Genomic DNA, 22,527 nt, shown 5'->3' on the forward strand with positions numbered 1-22,527 from the left:
CGTGTGTTGTTAATTGATTTCCAATAATATATATATATACATTTGTTTGCATAAAGCAAGCATATTTGAGTATTAAATACTTGACAAATCTCCCTATTTAAGTTCATTTTGAACAGATAAAAAAAGTTGCAAATAATCGAGATTAAATATTTTAATCGTTTGACAGCCCTATGTGAAACCTTTTTTTCTTCTCACCAAATGTTTCTGTTCTAATTGCTTTTTTGTCCCACATTGCAGTGTTGATTTCCTTGTCCTCTGGGATGCCTAACCACAGTGCTAGTATCCAGGTAAGCCTCTGAGGTCCACTCCTCCATCTGCACCTTCATGTGGTTAAATACTGATCATAACCCTTTCCACCCCAGTTGAACCACAATGCATGCTTTCACCATCTTTCTTTCTGTTCATAAGTCTGCTCAAACATTTAAAGTAGAGACACAGCAACTATAAGACAGGTCTCCTGAAGCTGTTGTTTTTCTTACTTTCAGTTGTTGTGCCTGTCAGTAAATGCATGAAAAAAAATAATTTTGTACCATCAAATAGCCCCATTTCCCCCACTTTTGTCTGTCTCATTTCTGTTTTTGTTTTTTTGCTGACTTAAGCTGGTGGTGAAAGGTTTAATGTGATGTTAATGGATCTCCCTTTTCTTTTGCTGTCTCTCTCTCTGTCTCTCTTTCTCTTTCTGTCTTTCAGCTCTGTGTGCAGAAACTGCGAATCCTGATAGAAGACTCGGACCAGAACTGTGAGCCCTCTGTCAATGCCTGCAGTGTGTCATTTTCTCATTGTCTGCGTGTTTCTGGATTTGGAACAGTCCACCCTCTTAGACGACAACAACGTAGACCCCCTGACTCTGGATAACTCGAACATGATTATAGTCCCTCTCTCAATTAGGGGGACTGCTTAGAATACCATTTCACCTAAGTCACCAGCACCCCTTTCACACACAAATCCCGTGTACGACACAGAAAGTGAAGAGCGGGTTTTTCCCGGTTTGTTGCCTCAATTTGAAAGGTATACAAGTCTGCTATTCTCAAACATAGGGCTTGGCTCTATAAAAACACTCCCTTGCGCACTTCCAGATTGAGCTGAGAATACTGCACACAGCCATTCGAGTTATCTGGACACCCATACATAGATAGTTTTGTGTGTGGAGTAGAATAGATTCCTGATGTTAATAGAGCAGACTGTGAACCTGTGGTTTTAGGTTTTGTTTATCCTTTCATCGCACCACATAGTCACGATTTAGCTATAACACTTATACTCAATATATTGATAAGTAAATTAGGTAAAAGATCAGACCTCCCCCAAATTGAGATGTCTTAACAAAAAATCTGTTGACATACCTGCAGTATTATGCTTAATGCATTATTGCAGTCTACTAAAATGGGAAAATCTATTGCCCTTAAGTCACTGTTTTAACACCAGATAACGACTTCAGTTCCAGACAGACGGGCAGATGGACCCGCCCTTTAACGAACAGGAATATCCCTGGAAACAGATCAACTGAAGGCGGCAGTTTAGTAAACAATCTCTGAAATGTTTGCTTTGTCCGTCTCACATTTCATCAGCTACGCCTTTCTCAATGAGAGACAGTTGCATTTTGCTGAACTGCTGCTGTCACTTTACCATCAAAGGTACATTCAGTGTCTTCCTGCAGCTGCACTGAGGCCATGTCCCCCGGTCATTTCTGCAATGTAATCACCGCAGTGACCAGCCTCACCTCACCCGCAAGGTCACTACTACACTTCACACACACCTATTGATCCAAAGAAACTGAGAGGCATTTGTCTCTGCCAAATTAGATGATCGACTCGAGGCCGTGATTCAGCAGATTTCTGAATCTTTAAAAATCTTGTTTGGTGAGTTGGGAAAGCTGCCAGGGACACGATGGAGGATAGAGCAAAACGAAACTACTGTGTCCAGTGTGTGTGTGTTGTACCGTGTGTGTGTGTTTGTGCGTCCTTTCCATCGTTCTGTGTGTTTTGTGTTCCTTTCCTTTATGATGTTTAGTTTTTCATTTCCATTTGGTTTTTATTCCATGGAAGATAACACAACAGTAATTTCTTCATATTATATTTACATATATATATGTTTGAGATATAGTCAGCTAGGCCTTACAGAGCGACTAGATTTAGGAAAGTGAAGTAGGTAATTTGTTATATGAACTTACATTTTTGAACAAGTAGTCCAGTTTCAAAAGAGTTTCCCGTCCCCTGGAAATTTTGGATCTCCAAAAAAGGACTTTTTCTACAACCAGGTATTTGTTGTGTTACTGCAGTTACAATCAAGTAAGGATAGTGAGGTTTATAAATGTTGGGAATTTGAATAAGAAAATATTGGAACAACATAATGAGACTAATGTCAGCTGATAGAAGTAAATACACATTTTCTTGCTAGTGTTCGGAGAGCTATGGGTGCATGTATGTCTGTTTTGAAATTGCGCTGAGGTTATGTTTCTTTTTGTAGTGAAGTACCTGGGCCTGCTGGCCATGTCAAAGATCCTGAAGACCCACCCCAAGTCAGTGCAGTCTCACAAGGACCTCATCCTCCAGTGTCTGGATGACAAGGACGAGTCCATCCGCCTCAGAGCTCTGGACCTGCTCTATGGCATGGTAGGAAGCAAAGACATTTGATTTTACACATCAACGTTTTTCAGTTAATTCTCAGTTTAAGTAATGGTGTTTACATCATCTCGGTTTCACTGTCACAGTTTCTATTTCAGGAAAAATCCTAGCAGGGCAGGAAAGCTCTTTTGCTATAGCTGCTGGAAAATGTAGAGTTCACCACTTGCACTGTTTTATGGAACTTGATTTATTTGATCAGTTACTAGGTTTGTCAGGTAATGGCCAAAATAGCTAATGAATGTCATATAAAAATGTCTGCAGGTAGTGTTAACTCCATACCAGTGGTTGTATGATATTATATTATATTATGTCATATGTACAAATTATGTGATTTATTCACTGTTATAGATATTATAGTCAATTGTGTCCTTTATTTTGAAGCAGTTTTGAGGACATTCTGTCTCTCTCTGCCTCAGTAGAACGAATACTCTTTTAAAGCTGTGGTCGGAAACATTGGAGAAACTAGCAAGAGTACGCTAGATTTTAAAAATGGTTCAACCGAAAAACCCAGCCCAGTGTTGTTAACTCTTTTCCAATGAAAGTAGCAAGCAGCACTAGCTCCAAAAGTCCCTAATTCTAATGAGAAAGTCCCCAATTCTGCAACACTGACTGCCCGTCACTTGAGGTCTTCCTCCAAAGCCACTCCCTCAAAATTATCATTATGAACGTAAACAACAAACATGGCTATTGTTGGTACTCACAGCTGTCAAGCTAGCAGCTTGTGGAAGACTCTGGTGACGTGTGATGAGTGCACGGGCAGAGTGCGCACAGGTAGGTAGGTAGCCCGGTCAATCAGTTAATTCGGGCAGAATGCTTATTACATTCCTGCGACAGCCACAAATACCGGATTAAAAAAAAGAAAAGATTATCAGCTTTTGATTTATTGATTGTTGTCGGGATGTGATGAGAATTTCCACAAATATAACAAAAAAGGTTTCTGAAATACATTAGCAACCCTAGCTTTAAAGATTTACATTCATGCGTTTAAATGTGATGGTTGTTGAACTGGTGTCTGCTCTCCCAGGTATCCAAAAAGAACTTGATGGAGATTGTAAAGAAGCTGATGCTGCATGTGGACAAAGCAGAAGGAACCACCTACAGAGATGAACTGCTCACCAAGATCATCGACATCTGCAGCCAGAGCAACTACCAGTACATCACCAACTTTGAATGGTCAGTTTCTCCACTCCAGCGTGTCTTATTTTTCACTCCATATTTTGTTAACTTCTGTTTCATTTTCCTCTGTATGACATGATTTTGCACCTCTTCATATGTGCTTGACAGGTACATCAGTATCCTGGTGGAGCTGACCCGGTTAGAGGGCACACGGCACGGCCACCTCATCGCCTCTCAGATGCTGGATGTGGCTATTCGGGTCAAAGCCATCCGGGTCTTTGCTGTTGCCCAGATGGCCACTCTGCTGGACAACGCCCACCTGATGACGGGCAACGTGCAGCGAAAGGGCATCTGTGAAGTATTGTATGCGGCAGCCTGGATCTGTGGCGAATTCTCAGAGTACGTTGATTTATCTCACTGGGTTGCACACAGTTGCATCAGTGTTGTGATTCAGTGTAGTTGTTTTCAATCAGGCCTTTCTCTAAGTCAAAGTCAAACTTTATTTATATAACACATTTCAAAACAATCGCAGTTGACCAAAGTGCTGAACAGGTACAAAATACAAATGAATACAAAGCAAACAACAATAAGATAAGGGGAAAACAATAAACATAATGTGCACATAATAGTAGTAAAAGAATTGCAGCACAAAAGAAGATGAAGTCCATGTGTCAAGCTTAACTCAATCAAACGCCAACTAAATCCACCTCCTCTCCTCAGACACCTGGAGAACCCGACGCAGACGCTAGAGGCCATGCTGCGCCCTAAGGTGGCCACCCTACCGGGCCACATCCAGGCAGTGTACGTGCAGAACGCAGCCAAGCTGTTCGCCACCGTGCTAAAGAGCCAGGAGGGGAACACGGACAGCACAGCAGCGCAGGAAACCAGCCAGCTGATGATCGAGAGGCTGCCGCTGTTTGTCCAGAGCGCCAACCTGGAGGTGCAGGAGAGGGTAAGATAAATCAAAACTGGTTTTCTTTAACGCAAACCACAACAGAGAGTCTTTTTACCATTTACTCCTTTAGCATCCTATACCTCACAAGGTCACAAATCTGATAAATGTCTCTGCTAACCTCCCTGTCTGCCTCACCTTCTGTCACGTCCTCAGGCGTCTTGCATCCTGCAGCTGGTCAAGTACATCCAGAAACTGCAACAGAAGGAGGTAGACGTAGCAGAGGAAGTCATCGCTCTGTTCGCTGGAGAACTAAACCCTGTAGCCCCCAAGGCACAGAAGAAAGTGCCTGTTCCTGAAGGGTGAGTTGGCTCAGTACATGAGGAACACACACATATTAAAACAGTTACTAAATCTACATTATTACATAGTTAGACACAACTGTCTTTCTAATCTTGTTGACTAAAACTCATAGCACTTGTTCATACCGTTGTGGTCCAACAGCATGATTTGCTGAAGCGTGTATGTCTCTGTGAGTCTTGACCAGTGAAGTGTAACTGAGTTTGTTTGTGCAGTCTGGACTTGGACGCCTGGATCAACGAGCCTCCATCTGAGAGCGAGTCTGAGGACGAGCAACCAAAGGCTATTTTTACCAAGGAAGAGATCAAACACTCCCGCCCCCGTCAAGAGGTGGACGAGAAGGAGCTGGCGAGGGTGAGCTGGTCGATGTGTTGAATCGAACAAGCAACATTGTTTTATGAATAGTATAGATGTACAGTAGTGCTTATATATATATTTTACCACTTGTAAGTGGAAATATATGATGCAAAAATTAGCCATAAAGGTGTTTTTCAATCTAGACATGATCACGCAGTCCTTATCTTCAAAACAATATTGACTTTCTCTGAGCTCTACTGTGAGTCTGTCTTCCCATGTGGCTCCCCTCTCATGCTAAACTGAGGCAGGCTGTGCTTTCATTGATTAATTCATGTAACTGTTTTTGTTTTTTTCATCGTCTCCCAGAGGAGAGAAGCCAGAAAGCAGGAACAAGCCAACAACCCGTTCTACATCAAGGCCTCCCCGTCCTCTCAGAAGGTGTGCTTACCCAGCCATCACTGGGCTGTCTGTTTTTTCACTGCACATGTCTCCGTTGAATCCAGTCTGTTGTATAAGTAATAATTACAGGATATTGAATACATGTAGTTAAACTTTTTGTATGAAATGTATTTTTTATTTTTTATCAGGGCTGTCAAAGTTAATGCGTTAACGCAAATTTGTTTTAACGCCACGAATTTCTTTAACGCATTAACACAACTTGAGATTTTTTTGGTTGTAGCGTGCTCAGTTTTAGAGGAAGAGTGAAGATACTGGTATCAAATGAAACTAGAAAAACATAAGGATTCCATTGGTACCAACCGTGTCATAGTAGCTTGTCACGAAGGTGGTTAAATAACGCTCCAAACATATGCTAAATTTGGGCGAGGAAAAACTGGCATGGCCATTTTCAAAGGGGTCCCTTGACCTCTGACCTCAAGATATGTGAATGAAATGGGTTCTCTGGGTACCCACGAGTCTCCCCTTTACAGACATGCCCACTTTATGATGATCACATGCAGTTGGGGGCAAGTCATAGTCAAGTCAGCACACTGACACACTGACAGCTGTTGTTCCCTGTTGGGCTTCAGTTTGCCATGTTATGATTTGAGCATGTTTCTTTATGCTAAATGCAGTACCTGTGAGGGTTTCTGGATAATATTTGTCATTGTTTTGTGTTGTTAATTGATTTACAATAATACATTTAAACATACATTTGCATAAAGCAACCAGTTACATATCTATCAACTCACTAAAAGCAACAAAAAAATGATTTGACAATTTTATTATTGAGCTCTTCCAGACATTTAAATGAAATACAATCTATTCTTTTTTAATAAAAAGAATAAATATAAAGTGTGAATTTCAAAATAAAGGCGTAAGATGATGATATACATATTGATATTTTCACTTTGCCTCAATGATACTGTATCGTTGATCATTGCATTGATATAACGATCTAGATCGGTGTATAATTACGCCCCTGCTCGATATGATGTTTAAAAGTCAGATCGTCTTCTAGGAAAAAACGCAGGTATTCATAAGTTGACTCACCTTATTATTCAAAGTAACAATCTGATATACACCATCAACTGTTTTCTTTGACCTTGAGAAGCACATCTCTACATATACACTAACAAACATCCTGTGTCCTGTTTTAAATGCCTGTCCCCTGTGTGTAGGTGTACCAGGAGGTCTCTGGTGTGGAACACATCCCAGTGGTGCAGATTGACCTCAGTGTGCCTCTCAAAGTCCCAGGTAGCACACACTGTTTTAACTCTACCACAAAAACACAAATTTCACATAATTCAGGTTCAAAATATGCAATGTTTCTTAATTTCTTTCTGTTTTGCCATCTCTGCTGTATTTTCAGTTTTATTTCTGTCTAATTATTAAAATATGACATCATACATGTTGCTGTCTTCTGTCCCACAGGTCTGCCTATGTCTGACCAGTACGTGAAACTGGAGGAGGAGCGTCGGCAGAAAGAGAGAGTGGAGAAGAAGAAAAAGGAGAAGAAGAAGAGGAAAGAAAAGCGCGGCGGGCGAGGGAGGAAACACGATTCGGGCCCAGAGAGCGAGGAGGACATCACGCCTGCGCACATGGTCGACATAGTTACCGAGGAGATGCCAGAGGTACGCTGGAGCTGTGTCAACATCATAATGAGTTTTGAATTAACAGGCATCATGAGTCATAGTAATAAAATACATTTGATTTCAATGTCATTCTGTACATTTCACAGTTTTGGTCATTTGTAATTACTGTACATGAGACTGGGATTTACTGTTAAAAGATGAAATATGTATCAGTAGTGCCGTTATTATTGCAGCTGAGAAACTGTATAAATGTGGACTCAGTCAGAATTAAATACCATAATCGTTTGCTTTGGTCTATTGGGTTCTCAGCTCTGAGACTGGAAGTCAATATCTCAACAGATCGCTTCACATTTTGTGTGTTGTGGGTATAGATTTACTTCGAAAGTTATTAACTCTGTTTTATTGATTTCACCCTCTCGTTACTTCAGAATGCCTTACCCAGTGATGATGATGACAAGGATCCCAATGACCCTCATAAAGCCCTGGACATCGACCTGGACAAGTGAGTCCACAGTCTGTAGATGTACTATTATTCTCAGACACTCGTGTAAATTTAACTATTGACATAATGTTAAAGTTGCTTCCTGAAACCCATCATGTACATATCTGACTGAGCCAATCAATCGTTGAAACTTGAGGAGTTTTCTTTGAATCTTGTATGACTTTTTTTTAATCTGGATATATCTTCTCAGTCTGATTATTTCTTGACGTTCCCGGCCGTAATTGTCACACTCGGCCCTTTCCCTCCTCTCAATCCTTCTCATCTTCTTTCTGCTTCCTCTTTTCTATGCCTACACACACCCATTACTGCCTCTTTGTGTGGGCAGCTTGGTGGAGATGGCTGGGCGCAGGTGAGTAGCACCCCAGCTGCAGGACCTGGGCTCCGACTGTACATGGATTGTCTTTCTCTCGCTCTCTCTCTCTCTCTCTAAATAGCTGCCTTGCTTCTCTTACTAACATAGCTGTCCGTTCTCTTCTCATTTGGAGTTTGCAGTACCTGCTCCCTCCTTTTGCTCTTCTTTCCCAGTATTTTTAATATCCATTGTAGCCTTCGACCTAGTTTAATATCCGGTATCCCCTTTCTCTTACCCCGCTTCTTCTTTTTTTAACTTATATAAGCTTGACAATATCAGCAGCATATCACTCTATTTCTAAACAAACCTGTTCTACTATTGCTCTGTCCTTCAAAGAAGAAGAATTATCTTAGGGCGCTTTCACAAGCCATAGTCCGTTTGGCTAGTCTGAATCAGAGTGAAATTTATACTTTTGGTTTGTTTTCTATTTAATCTGGTTCGGTTTCACAGTGCACAAATTAAAGAGGGCCAAATAAAGGGGCATGTACAAAGGAGCCAATTTATCTTTCTCGTCAGGAGAGCTGCCACTTCTATGCAGGGAATCTCAGACTTTGATATATTGCTGTTGAAGTTTTTTCACTTTGACTCAGCACTGATCGTCTGTGCGCGCGAATCCCCTTCTCCTCCAATTTATGACTTTATAAACGTCACTATTTTTGTGGACTTCATTTATCAAATTCTGTATGTTCCCTTCAGCCCAGATGTCAAGCAAACATCAGACCTTAGTGTCCTAAGGTGTAGGACAAAGCGGTATAAAAATAGCTTTGTTCCAGCAGCCATCACTCAGATGAACAAGTTGTAGCAACACTGTACAGATGCTATAGAAGCAACGCCTGCTTATTTATTTATTCATATTTATTCATTGTATTTTAGTGATTTTAGTGATCAGTGGAGTCTTAACACTTTTTTATCATGTTTGTCTGTTGTCTGTATACCTTGTCTTTTTTACTGCAAACCAAATTTTATCTATGGGTACAAATTAAGTAAGCTTAACCTGACTTCTGCAGAAGTCCAGGTTAAACCTCTCCCACTCATGTTAACCTTTGTTTAATTGTGTCCATCTCAACAAATGTCCACACAGGCAGCCTGCGTTTTGGTTCGCAAGCGGTCTCAAACCGGTTGTTTTGGTCCGCACCAAAGTACGACTACTACGTTCACCTCCGCCCAAACAAACCACACCAGAGTTTGATTAAAACGGACTAAATGTTGGCTTGTGAAAGCGCCTTTAAAAGAAAATATCTCTTCGATCAGAGTTGCATTGTTTCATAGTAAACAAAAATAAATAAGATACTTTTTTTACTGGCTGCTGCTGATGTTCTCAGGACTTCATTTTTCAATACCCGTCCTCCTGGTAGACGCTCCTAAAAGCATTTTTGCACTTGCTTTTAGGAGACATATCCCGGGGTTGGGTGCTATAATCCTTTTGCTCACATTTCCCAGATCCCCCTCAGTTCGGCAGACTAGCCATGCCTCCAAATTCTCACCAGCTGTTTTTTAAGTGGATACTCCTTGCCTGGCCTTGATAGAAATAACAAGCACATGTGCCCTTAGATCACTGCTATGATTTATGGTAGACAGTTTACAATTATTTTAATAGTACATGAGGTTGAACTCATGTTTATGACTAAGAAATGAAGAAGAGTAGAGATTATTGTAAACATATGGAGAAACTGTCTGTGGAACATGTATTTCTGTCATGGCTTTCTTTTTACTGGAAGAGTCCCTCATTATAATAAAAAAATAAGCAATAAAACTAGTTATTTCTAGAAAAATAAAACAAAAACAATAAATGCATCTTTAAAACTAAATAAAGCTAAACTGAAAATAGAGACAAATAAAAAAAGCATTATTATTTGCGCTTTTCTAGAGAATAACCAGCAGGGGGCTGCAGTGCATGTGTTATTGCTTTAAAGGGCCAGGGCTTGGAGGAATAAACTTGACAGCTGTTATCAGTTCAATATGGAGGAATTTATTGGTTTAGTTTCTAGCTGTCTGGGAAGCTCCAGTGCTTCTAGCTCTGCCAGAGGAATGGTTTAACGCAACGCTTTGAATGAGATCTGGCTGCTGCAGAGTGCAGAATATGTGCCTGAAAATACAGTACATTGCTGCACCCTACAACCCTTGTTCTCCTTTTCTAACAGTCATGAAGTTATAAAGTATTTTTCAGATAACGGCACTAACTCCAGGTGGACCATAATCGCCCTGTGAGTGCTCATCTAAACAAGGTCAAAATGTAAGAATCTGTGCATTTTCATTTTGTCCAGGCCACTTGCCGACAGCGAGAAGCTACCAGTCAGATCACATCGTGCAACAGAGGCTCTCAAAAGCCCAGCTGAAGATGGAGACGCAGAGAGCGCCGCTTCACAGGAGCCAAAGAAGAAGAGCAGCAAAGAAAAGAGAGAGAAGAAGAAGGATAAAGACAGGGACAGGAAGGTGAGGGTGAAATGTCTCATCTTCCTGGAAACCACACTCGCCTCATCCGGTCTAGCTGATGAAAAACCAGAAAATCAGATTTATGGAGCGGTTTGAGCGCGGGGGTGGTAAAACAACAAGGAACTGTCAACCATTATGATGTGATGAGTCAGAGGTTGTGTTTCTTAACCTTGTTGTGACACAGAGCTGAATTTATTCTCTTGTTTTTTTTTTGCAGAAGAGCAAAGAAGAGAAGAAGAAGAAGAAACACAAACATGAAGAAAAGGGGGAGGATCTTCTCGGGGGTCAGGCGGACGAGCCTGTGGTCCAATCAGAAGAAACCAGTGAGGTGGCTGCACCGCCCACCTCCACCACTGCTGAGGTACGTCCTTACAGAAGGGTGGAGCGAGGCTGTTTCTTACCTAGCAACAGAGTTCATATCTGATTTGACCCAGAATTCTGATTAAATTAAATGGTTTAGGAACGTCAATATACATCAGACCAGCAATATGTCATCCAGAGTAGGCTCGCATAACTACACAAACAATCCTGCATCCCTCATGGACAGTAACAGAGTAAACAGAATAAGTCGAAACATGTCTTCAAACTTCTTCTTTAAACAAACCGGTAATGGTAATAACGCTATGCCGAAAAGTTGCTGTGTAGTTGGTTGCACCAACAATAAATCCCCAAAACGCTGATCTCCTATTTGTTCCCCTGCTGTGTCCTAAAAAAGATATAATAAAGAGGCTTTATGGCCCCAAGCTATAGACCAGACCAGCATCGCATCATCGCCGAGGCTGCGCTCCCATTTGGGGGAAAGAAACTCGCCGTCACAGGAGAGAAGATGACGAGAAGCTGTTGTGTGTAGCGGGTTAACCGAGGCTTTCACACTGAGATTTGAGGCACATACGATACGTGAATATTCACTGTCAGTGTGGTAAATCGCTAAATGATGCTGGTGACAGTGACTAGCATGGCTAGCTAACGTCAGCTCGAGTGGGAGGCTGCTGCAGTAATACAGTCATACATTAACGTTATAGCAGCATCGTCACCTGTCGTCACCAACTAAATCTCAGCCTATAGATCAAACAGTTGGCTATTAACAGGTTTGGTTATTTACAGACAACACTCAACGTGACTCAATCAAATAGGTAGAGATGTCTGGATAAGCAATATCCAGCCACCGTGTTGGACGGGGGAAGACTGAAGGGACGTGACGGCGATGAACCTTCATTTATTAAGGTATCATGAACGCTCAGGTTCAGGCACGGTCGCAGAAAGTAATTATTAGACATATGTATAAATTACTATTTGTTAAGTACCCGTATGTGCCGGTCTGATGTTTATATGTAGTCTCACTTTCTGCTAAAAGGTTACACTCACACAGATATCTTTGATCATTTTCATTGACTCAACGCTTCCATTGCTTCCTCCCAGGCCCGTCTTTCAATCAGCTTTAGTGATCAAGTATCAGTTTCCCCGTAGCTGACTGCGCAGCCTCTTGCCAAATACTTGATTTATTCATGAAATAGAACAGTGTAATCTCTGTATCCATTTTCATGAATAGTAGAAAGATACAGAACCTGTTTGGCCCTCGCCCCTCTCACCTCCTCGCACTCCTCTCCCTCCCTCCCTCTTCTAGGTATCGGATCTGGATTTCTGGCTCTCAAACGCTCCAGTGCCCTCTAACACCCAGGTTGAGTCGCCCCCCCCCCCACCCTTTCCCCTTTCTCCCTCTTATCTCTCCAGTTTATACTTTCCTCTTTCATAACTCCATGTTTTATTGATCTACTTCATATGTTGGTTTTCGCCACATGTTCTCTCTTTTGATTTGGATCACTTGTTTTATTTTCACATCTTCAGCACCTCACCTTTTTGACACGACTTCCTCTCTTTCACAGGTCACCTAACACTTTCCTCTCTCATTCTCCAGCCTTCCTCTGTTTTCCAGCATGTCTGTATGTATGTTTGTGTATTTGTCTCACAATGCCGGTGGTTCTCTTCCTCAGCTTTTTGTTTTTGCTCGCTGGGTGTCGTGTCGGTCTTGAGGTCAAAGTAGATGTTGTTGTTATTGTCGTGTTGGTGGTGGTGAGGAGTGAGCGGAGGTTTTCTGAGGTTCCCTGGAATGTGGCCTGGAGTCAGTTTCTTTGTGTTCCTGTCGCCACCACGTCACCACGTGTCCTCTTGACTGCTTCCGCCGTGATCACATGTGGGGTCGTGCTCGTCATTGTCTCCGTTTTGACCTTTTGAGTGTCACAACTGCACACAGAGAGACAGAAAACATAATTTACAAACATTCCAAAAAGAAGTCCTAGAAGTCGGGTGGCGTTAAAGGGGCTCTACGTAAGAATCAGAAATTGCTTGTTAACAGTGACACCTGTGGCCGTTAAGTAAAGACAGTCAGCGTCCTGTTGCTCGCGCTTGTGCTCGCACTATGTAGACGCGAACGAGCACACACAAGACAGAACGTGATCGACAGCTAAAACCACAATACCACCATATATTTCTCTTTCTTGGCAGTAATGTTAGCTTACCTGTCCAATAGGAATTTTGTCAGCTCTGGGTCCGTTGTCACCAAACGGAGGTCCCTCCATGAATCGAAGGCCCCGGCCGATGTTGATCCTAGTTTTCCCCCCGACGTCGGTCACATTCCTGTTTTGCAACACGGGCTTAACTAGATATAACGTTGGTTTTGTTGTGCTTCCGTGGACTTTGTGTTGGAGTCTGAGTTGTGGTGGAGGCTGGTTGTTTGTTGGCGTTTGCGGACTCCATTTCTAACCGAACGTTGAGAGCTGAAGAGAGTAAAGTCAGTCGCGAGCACGCATAACGTCACAACCATTGGATTTTTCCAGAAAAAATGTCCCGTTATCAAGATAACAATGTAGGTTATAATAGATACAGCTAGTAAAACGTAGCAAGCTTACCTCAAATTCTCTCTGCAAAATAGACAAGCCATACTGTCCACGTCTTCCTAGCTACCTGCGAGTCCATATACACCGACCCCTCTCCTTTTTTTTTTTAGATGTTTCAGCAGACAGGATGGCACAGATGATCAAGGCAGCACGTTTCTGCCTTGTAAGCATTGTGACCCGTACAGCCCTCTGCTAGCAAACAAACTTTATCTGCCTTGGAGCTTTCAAACCCGTACAGCATATGCCAAGCTTAAAATGTCACACTATTCCTTTAACTGTACCAGATAGCTTGTGACATTTAACACGGATGTTAGCACCGACATTGTTTTGTTCCTTCCATACCTTCTCATCTGTCGATATTGGGTATGTGAAAACCAGGCCTGTCAGGCATTTGAGCTCTTTTTTGTTTTGAGGAATTTAGTTTTTAATCATGTGAGCTGTCAGCCCTAAAGTAAAAAACACTTCTGACCTAGAAACGCTACCCTCAAAAGACATGCCTCGACATGTCTATGTGGAAGACTTGTTTTCGTATCGGTTGTCACAGTAGCATAAGAGATCAGATTTTGACCAATAGGGAGCTTCCAATAGCATAAATGTAGGCTGACAAGGATCCTGTAAATCAGCGTCTTTAATCTGATCCAACAGCCCACAACAAAGCCACTGCACATGCACAGATACTTGCACAGATACTTATAGACATGACATACTTGTTGGTTTCTCAGACAGGCACTTTTGAAGTTTAGCTCATTTGGCTGGTTAGTAGTCTTGCATGTGATGCACTCGGTTTAGCACATCAGGTTTGTGGTATCACAGAGCTCGTAGGTTGCAGCTGATCACGAATGACTTTTCTTATGAATGAGTGCACCTAACTTCACTTAATCTCTATCAACACCAACGCGGTAAACACTACTCTTATGTGTTACACGCTACGGTTGCTTGCTGCTAATGCCTTTTTTTGTTTTTGTGGTGGTGTGTCTGTGAACAGGAAGCAGCAACAGTAGCAGCAGCAGCAGAAGCAGCCCCCGTGCCTGAGGCGGCCTCTGGCACGGCGCCAGCATCCGAGCCCGACGAGCCCAAAGACACCGAGCCGGAGGAGACTGTGAGTCACCACTGATGATGCGATAATTGCGAAGTAGAAAGTTTGGCTGCGCTGCAAGAGATTCCAGCTCACAATGACCTGACAGGATGCAGCACATTATCAGCTCTTATTCTCACACGTTTGTGTAAATGATGTACCACAGACCTGCCAGTTCTTATGTGGTCTCTGGAGGAATATTCCTACCAGGAACCATGTTTCATTACCAACTCAGCCTCTAGAATTTCTAATAAATTGTCTCTTTATCTTCTTTGTGGGGTTTTTCAATGATAAGAAGTCCTCCAAACACAAGAAGAAAAAGCAGAAAAAGGAAAAGGAGGAGAAGGAGAAGAAAAAGAAGAAGAAGAAGCATCATCACCATCATCACCACAGTGACGGAGGTGGAGAGGAGTCGGTGCAGAATGGCACTGTGGAGGACGAAGAGCCTCTGCCGGTCAGTCTTTGTCATCAGCGTTTAACAGCCTAACCTCAAGCAGAAGTTGAGCATTGCATCTTTTTATTTGACAGGGTTCCCACTGGGGCTGTCAAAATTTAACAAGTTTGAATATTCGTTCTAAAAAAAACACAATTGCGCATTATGTCCATGACACCGTGTCTTAACTGTCCGCGAGCCTCAAAGCGTAGCGTTTTGAGCTTAACTTTAGTCAGACGACCTGTTTCTATTTATTCCTGTCGCTCGCTTAAAGCGCCGCAGTGGACTAGGAACAGCTGATTCATGAAGTGGAAATGAGGAGTAATCTATACAATACCTCCTCATTTCACTACAAACCTTAATAAGGTGACAGCTCGAGGAAGATTGCCAAGAGATCGGCGTAAAGTTTGAAGTTGGCAGCATGGAGGAAGCGGCTCTGGTCAGCCATGATAAAGGGAAAATGCATCAACACCAAAACCAAAAATAACCAAAAGGGCATTCAAGTTGCAAAAAGAAGTCTGATTGTATAGAAGTCTATGAGAAAATGAGCCTACTTCTAACTTGATTTATTACCTCAGTAAACATTGTAAACATGAGTTTATGGTCTAAATCACTAGTTTCAAGTCTTCTTCAATACAGCATGATGTTCATTAAGTAACTTATGGTCCCATTTAGAGTCAGATAGACCATAAAGCAGAGTATGCTACCTTTATGATTGACAGGTCACTACCGCGGCATTGTCCGGGAGTTGTCCCTGTTTTCGTTTCACAAATTGAACCCTTTCACAGTGTGTTTTCAGTTCATGAAGGTTAATTGAAACATTTTGGTCACCTAAAAATGTCTTATTCAGCATTCGGTAGTACTTAGCTCCACCTGACAGCCAAAAACAAAGCTGGCAACGGCCAAAATGCTGAACTCGGGGCTTAATAACGGCAGTCCACGAACCAATGAGTGACGTCACGGTGACTACGTCCACTTCTTATATAAAGTCTATGTATAGGCCAACCTATTTTAAACTACTCAAATAAAGTCATGGAAATGGGGTAAAATATTAAGTTTATGAAAATTCATCGGTAAAAATGTGAGAGAGCTCTGCTTTTATGCATTGAGTGAAAAACAAGTCACTGACCTTTAATAACCTGAAGCTGCATTTAGGCAGTATAATTTATCATCATTCTGATCTGTGCCTCTTGGCTCCACTGTTTGAACCCCCTGACTGCTTTAGACACACACACATACACACACACGTACACAGTGTGTGAACCAGCTCCTGTTGCCTAGTTAGCATACAGAGTGACAGAGAACGCCTCATCTGACCTGAGCTCTTCTCTCCTTTCAGCCCATGTCCAATTACTGCCTGCTGGCTGAGAACTCCTACATCAAGATGGTGAGTGATGGCGAGATACTGCTGAAGGAGGGACTTCTACCACTGGGCTTGGAAAATTCCGTTTTTTTTTATTCATCATCTTATATTTGGCCTCAATAACATTTAATTCACTAATTAAATTCATGATATCTAAAGCCATATTCATACTCCTCCTACACCACCACACCATGCACCACATACATATGTCCAACATTATCAAATAGAGCTGCAACGATTTGTCGATCGAGAGAACAATAATCCCCTGTTATTACTACTATTTTATTATGATAATCGGTTAATCGGTAAAGTAATTTTTCATGTAAAAATATCAGAAGATGCTGTTTTCAGCCTCTCAAAATATGGCGATTTTCCTGCTTTTCTGTTTTATATCATACTAAACTGAAATATCTAGACATTTAAAAATATCACCTTGGACATTAAAAAACTGGGATGGACATTTTTCACTATTTTCTGAAATTTTATAAACCAATTGATTAATCTAGAAAATAATTAATTGATAATGAAAATAAATGTTAGTTGCAGCCCCATTATCAGATTGTATTGGGCATGTTTACATTATTTAATTCACTTCATAATATAGAGGGAAGATTTGAACACCTTAGTCTGCTTTCTGAGAAGGGGAAAGTTTGATCATGTGTTTGACCTCATGGGATGTTTGCCCTTAATTGACTCCGTTGTCGTGTCGTGTTGCTGTCTCACTGCATATCTCTGCAATAAAATGAATAAGTAAAATGTTGTTACTAATAATAAGATCCAGGTTATGGAAAATCCTGCATTTCCCCCTTCACATTGAGCAAATTCTAACCGTCCTCTGCATAGTACAAAAGTGGAAACGATCATGCTCATGTTTAGGCTGTTGATATCAATGTAAAAGTTATTGAAGACAGCAGTAGCAGGAAAACAAAGAATGTATGCAGATCGTCTCCTTTTCTCTCCTCTCTTTTAAAGATAATGGAGGATGCTGATAAGGTACTGGTTAAAGTTCTGTCAGTGACAGAATATTATTAAAACTCCTCTCTAGATGTGTTTCTCTCTGTTGTTGTTGCTCTTCACGGACCGGCCTCCGAGGCAGACTACGTAAACCTTTCTGAGAATGATTCTGTCCTTGTGATTTTCTCCTTGTGCTCAGACTGGTTTCTTGGAAACAGGAATGTGTGCTTCGGTGTTGGGGTTATGGTTAAAGGCTGCACGATTATGGCCAAAATGACAATCCTGATTTTTTTATTTTTTTTAATCAATATTGAGATCACAATTTTTCATTGATTTTAAACATTGCGTGTTATTGTCCACTGCCTCTTCTCCTCTCTGTCTCTCTCTCAGACACACACGTACCAGCCATGGTGGCAGCACGTCATTTTAACACGTTCCCTGCCACCACATTAATGCGCCGTGAAGAGGTTGTAGTCATGTCACGTATTTCTGTGAGATCACATCGTTTCGGAAGCGCTTGATTTGATATGCAGCAGCGTTTTCTATGAGCGGACATCAATATCGCAGGCAATCGCGTTAATTTAATTGTTGGAAGCCAAAATTGTGATCGCGATTGATTTTTCGATTAATTGTGCAGCTTTAGTTTCTGGATCACGGTTTGCTGTGTTTACTGTATGTCTTCTCTAAATAATCATCGCTGAGTGAAATACGAGGAACGGCTTGAGTTTGAACAGTCTTTCCTGGAGCAAATAAATGTATTTAATAATAAAAAAAAATCTTTCTTTTCCTCCCAAAAAGGAGAACGACATCCAGGGAAACCTGCAGGACGGCAGTCAGGTGGTGGTGTCTGTTATATTTGAAAACAAGTGTGAGAGCTTCCTCAAAGCGATGGAGTTCAACGTCCTGGACTCTCTCAACTCCAAGCTGCAGAGGCCAGATGGGTCGGGTCCACATGATGGCCTCACCGTCCCCTTCCAACTTCCACCGGGTCAGTGATTATCTTTCACTAAACAATACACAACATACAGATTTCTGTGCTATGTGTAGAGTCATTATGTTCACTGTTAGTGTTCTAATGTGGTGTGTACCTCATTGTAATGACCCTCAGTCTATTTCAAACCTCACTATAGGAAGTTTTGTTAAGTCTGATTACTTGGCTGTGTACTTTTCTCTTGTGCTTCAGGGGTGTCCAATGAGGCGCGATTTGTCTTCACCATGCAGAGCATCGTAATGCCTCAGAAACTGAAGGGAACACTCACCTTCATAGTAAAGGTCCGAAGGAAAACACACACATACACACAAAAATTGGCAAAAAATCCACTCACCAAACATAATTTGTTTGGTATCATATGTTGTTAAACTGTTTATATTCATCTTTTAAATGCTCTGATATTCTCCACTTTTTGTTTTTATTTTTTTATTTTGCTGCTGCCATCCCCAACATGTCAAACATAAAGCAAAATGGTTGGATATTTAAAGTAATTGTTCCCATTTTGTTGATTCCACTCCAGTAATAGAGGAGCTGTGTACTTCAGCGAGACAAGGAATCCTAACGAGATCCAGGCTTCATTTTGGTCACTAACCCTTCACCCAGATCTCTCTACATGTCCCGCAGGTCAAAAGAGAATCGTTAAAGTGCCACGTTACTTTCTAATTGATTATTATGTTTGTTGTTGTTGTGTTCCCACAGACTGAGGATTCCTCCACTCATGAGAAACTGGACTTCAAACTGCACTTTACCTGCACATCCTACCTAATCACTACACCTTGCTACAGGTTGGTGTGTTAAGTTTCACACCACATTACAACCCACAGGTGGAAGCTGGAAAACTACAGGGACATTTTTTTTTTTTTTTTACATTTTTTTGATTGAATGATTGATTTTAATAATAGATTATCAGACAAAGAAAACAAAAAATATCCAAAGGATAACATGTTAAAGTGAAAACACTTATTTCCAACATGGTCCCAAGATGTTAGAAGACAAAGAAAACACAACGAACACAACACATTCAACAGAAAAACTAGACAAAAACAATCCTGAAATCCAAAAACACGTCACCACAATTCAAGAAAAACACAAAATAACTCCCACAACAAAAACAAGGACAGCTAAAATAACAGACATTGCAAATTTCACTATAAATCTTTTACCTTGTTCCAAAGAAAAGCCCTAACCTGACTTCTATGAGCCCCTCTCATATTTAAAGACTTGATGTGTAGCGGAAGGCGGTTCTGTTCCACGACGTGGCACCAGTGTAAAAAAAAAAAAAGGAACTTCTGGCTATATCATTATGCTGAGTATGGACCACTGTTATCTGAGAACACAAATATTGAGGAGCATACCCATTGATAATATTGTACATATGATGCAGCTTATCATCTGGGGACCATGACCATCCATAATAAATGTAATAAAGGTTTGGTTAGTTAGTTTCTGGGCTGTCTTAGCTCTTTGTAATTTCTCCTTGACGAAAACATGACAAACGGAGTTTCTTTTTGTTTTGTTTGGCCAGTGATGCGTTTGCAAAGCTGCTTGAGTCGGGCGACCTGAAGTGCAGCTCTCTCAAACTGGAGGGAGTCAGCATGCCCTTCCACCACCTACTGGCCAGGATCTGCTTCCACCACCATTTCTCTGGTACGTGTGCAGAATTCAACAATACAGTGTTTGTCAGGATTTTATGACCATCGTAGGAAAGTATTTGAAAGTTTAGTATGTTTTTGTGACGGTGAGCTTTAACTTGCAGCGAGCGATTGTGCTGATTTAGTAAGCTAGGTAAAGAATCAATCAGATTGTATGGTTGCATGCAGAGTGTTTCTGACACTTGTGTCGTTTTTGTCTTGTTGGATTAGTTGTGGAGAGGATCGACTCCTGTGCCTCCATGTACAGCAGGTCTATCCAGGGTCACCACGTCTGTCTGCTGGTCAAAACTGTGAGTGAACCACTGACTACTTTTACATGCACTAAATATTCCAGTATTGGACGTTTATACAGCACATTCAGAATGTGTGTCTTAATTGGGGTTTTTACGGCAGTTTGCGACACGCGGCCTCTTTACGCCTGTTTACGGCCAGCTCTGTGCGTTGTACACAAACCAACTAGCCGACAGTTTGCAGAGATGCATGCCCAAAAGAAAAGCCCACATTTCAGGTCAGAAGGAGAAACACACCTACTCTTAAACTTTATGAAAGACTTGGATATCAACAGGTATTTGGATATGCGCAGAAATCACAATGCCGACCTTTTCAAGAAGGTGGTTGAAGGAATAAAACAGGGAGGCTTTGTCTGCGCGGTCGAACAAGTCCGCCACCGGTTACATTAATCAGAGTATTCACAGCTGCATGTAAACTGGAATATAAGTGAAGTATTCATTTTCATTAGCCATGTAAACAGCTTAGTAGGAATATTGTCTTTTTCAGAATAAGGGCATGAAACTGAATATTTTGTGCATGTAAACGTAGTCACTAAAACTCCTCCCTTATCCTCTGTGATTTAGATTTTCATCCCCAGTTATTGTGTTTTTAAAAGGTGGACTATTTAGATTGTGAGCTTGATTTTCTCTCTCTCTCTCTCTCTCTCTCCCTCCTCCCTTCTCCCTCCCAGTCTGGTCAGACAGTGTCCATTGACGCTAAATGCGACGAGCAGGCGCTGCTTGGGAATGTGCTGGATGAGATCAAGCAGACCTTCTCTCAGTGCTGATTGTGTCCGACAGCCCCAGGGTGCCCCTCCGACCCCTCCATGCCACCTCCCTCCCTCGCTGAAACACAACATAATCATGTTACGAAACACTGCGGCTGGCACTTCCAGTATCGCCCTATTTATTAGTCCTCAGATTCGCAAGATTTCTATCCCCTTACCTCCTCCTTCTTCTTCTTCCTTCTTCTTATCCTTCTTCTTCAGTGTCCCACACTCTGTTGCTCCGCTGCACTCTGAGCTCTGCGGTCACTCCCCGACACTTGATGTTGTTTTACAGACTCACTGTGTACATGCGCCGTCTTCTCTGCAACGCACTTTCATCTTTACTTCAAGGTTTACGAACCCCAACCCCGTTCTTCCCTGAATCTGACTCAGTACTGAGCTCCTGTTTTCTGGATGCCCCTGCATCCTCCGCTCTTTCCCCTGTACCCTCCACTCTGTCGGCATTTCAGTCTGTGACAGTCATGTAATGTAACTGGACTTTTGCTGTTGATGGTTGAATTGTGATTTTACTGTTTTTGAAGTTTTTTTTTGTCTTTGGTTTGTTTTTGTTTGTTTTGTCTCTTTTTTTTGTTGTTGTCTGAAACCTGTCTGCGCCTTTTTTTCGTCCCCTTCTTTCAGCCCACTAAACATCAGTGTAAATTCTTTCTGCCCACTAAACATCAGTGTGTGTGCTGCTCGGCTTTGTAGGCCTGGAAAAACCTTGTGACTGACTCTTTCTCGGACTGGTCCCAGCTGGAAAAATGGGGACTCTAACCTGTAGTGAGAATAGGGCAGAGATGAAACCACAGCTGCGTATAAGGCACCGGTTTTAAACTTGCCCTACTCACCTTTAGGCTCAGAGCAGATCTGCTAGTGTTAGTTCAACACACAATCCTTGTGTGGCACTACGGGTGATTTGTACAGTAGATCAGTGGTTTTGCTCTGTGCCTTTAGCTGTGCAGTCCAGCGCTTCATGAGTCATGTAGAGCCCCACCTCCCCTCCCCTCCCCAGTATATCTGCTCCCTGAACTTCCAACATATCATTCCTTTCTCTAAATCAAAGATTAATTTGAAGGCAGGATAGAATACAAATGATTGAATGAAACTCCAGAGTAGAAGTGTACAGTGTAATGTGCGATTTCTATTTCACCACAGGCCAGTGCCACCGTTTTATCAGCCTCCTCTTGAAGTCACAGATGGTTAGTTGTATAGAAGATGTTATATTACTGTAATACACAAAAGGATACGGTTATTTCTATGAAACTGCTACGGTGCTGAGGGTCCTCATTTGTGTCACCATGTGGTCAAGTTTTGGTGCCTTCAAATGAGCTTGTGTTTACACAGGAATGGGAAGTCGTGTGCACGATATGCTTGGCGTTCAAGTGGTTAAGTCGAGAGAACACCGCTGCTAAGCAACGGCAGTATTAACGTTACTGTCGGCGTCTAGAAGCCACAAAGGCTAACAATTTAGCAAGCTATCAAGTGGGTAACAATGCAGGAAATGCAAAGGCATAGTGACAGAG

General features: G+C 41.8%; 1 protein-coding gene across 1 annotated transcript in view; it reads left to right on the plus strand.

The window, feature by feature from the left end:
• Window positions 1–22,527, plus strand: part of ap3d1 (adaptor related protein complex 3 subunit delta 1) — a 34,668-nt gene that overhangs the window by 10,453 nt on the left and 1,688 nt on the right. Inside the window, exons 10-35 of the mRNA XM_074635449.1 lie at window positions 238–287; window positions 691–739; window positions 2,464–2,609; window positions 3,646–3,794; window positions 3,906–4,136; window positions 4,458–4,689; window positions 4,846–4,991; window positions 5,205–5,343; window positions 5,653–5,724; window positions 6,906–6,981; window positions 7,159–7,358; window positions 7,748–7,821; window positions 8,147–8,170; window positions 10,438–10,606; window positions 10,824–10,967; window positions 12,231–12,284; window positions 14,486–14,599; window positions 14,871–15,029; window positions 16,348–16,395; window positions 17,344–17,364; window positions 18,124–18,313; window positions 18,509–18,597; window positions 19,016–19,101; window positions 19,842–19,963; window positions 20,179–20,258; window positions 20,930–22,453. Of these exons, the coding sequence (XP_074491550.1) occupies window positions 238–287; window positions 691–739; window positions 2,464–2,609; window positions 3,646–3,794; window positions 3,906–4,136; window positions 4,458–4,689; window positions 4,846–4,991; window positions 5,205–5,343; window positions 5,653–5,724; window positions 6,906–6,981; window positions 7,159–7,358; window positions 7,748–7,821; window positions 8,147–8,170; window positions 10,438–10,606; window positions 10,824–10,967; window positions 12,231–12,284; window positions 14,486–14,599; window positions 14,871–15,029; window positions 16,348–16,395; window positions 17,344–17,364; window positions 18,124–18,313; window positions 18,509–18,597; window positions 19,016–19,101; window positions 19,842–19,963; window positions 20,179–20,258; window positions 20,930–21,025 (2,960 nt within the window). The 3' untranslated portion in view covers window positions 21,026–22,453. The remainder of the gene's footprint in view (window positions 1–237; window positions 288–690; window positions 740–2,463; window positions 2,610–3,645; window positions 3,795–3,905; window positions 4,137–4,457; window positions 4,690–4,845; window positions 4,992–5,204; window positions 5,344–5,652; window positions 5,725–6,905; window positions 6,982–7,158; window positions 7,359–7,747; window positions 7,822–8,146; window positions 8,171–10,437; window positions 10,607–10,823; window positions 10,968–12,230; window positions 12,285–14,485; window positions 14,600–14,870; window positions 15,030–16,347; window positions 16,396–17,343; window positions 17,365–18,123; window positions 18,314–18,508; window positions 18,598–19,015; window positions 19,102–19,841; window positions 19,964–20,178; window positions 20,259–20,929; window positions 22,454–22,527) is intronic.

This window comes from Sebastes fasciatus, chromosome 5 (assembly GCF_043250625.1).
Source record: "Sebastes fasciatus isolate fSebFas1 chromosome 5, fSebFas1.pri, whole genome shotgun sequence".
Classification (NCBI taxonomy): Eukaryota; Metazoa; Chordata; class Actinopteri; order Perciformes; family Sebastidae; genus Sebastes; species Sebastes fasciatus.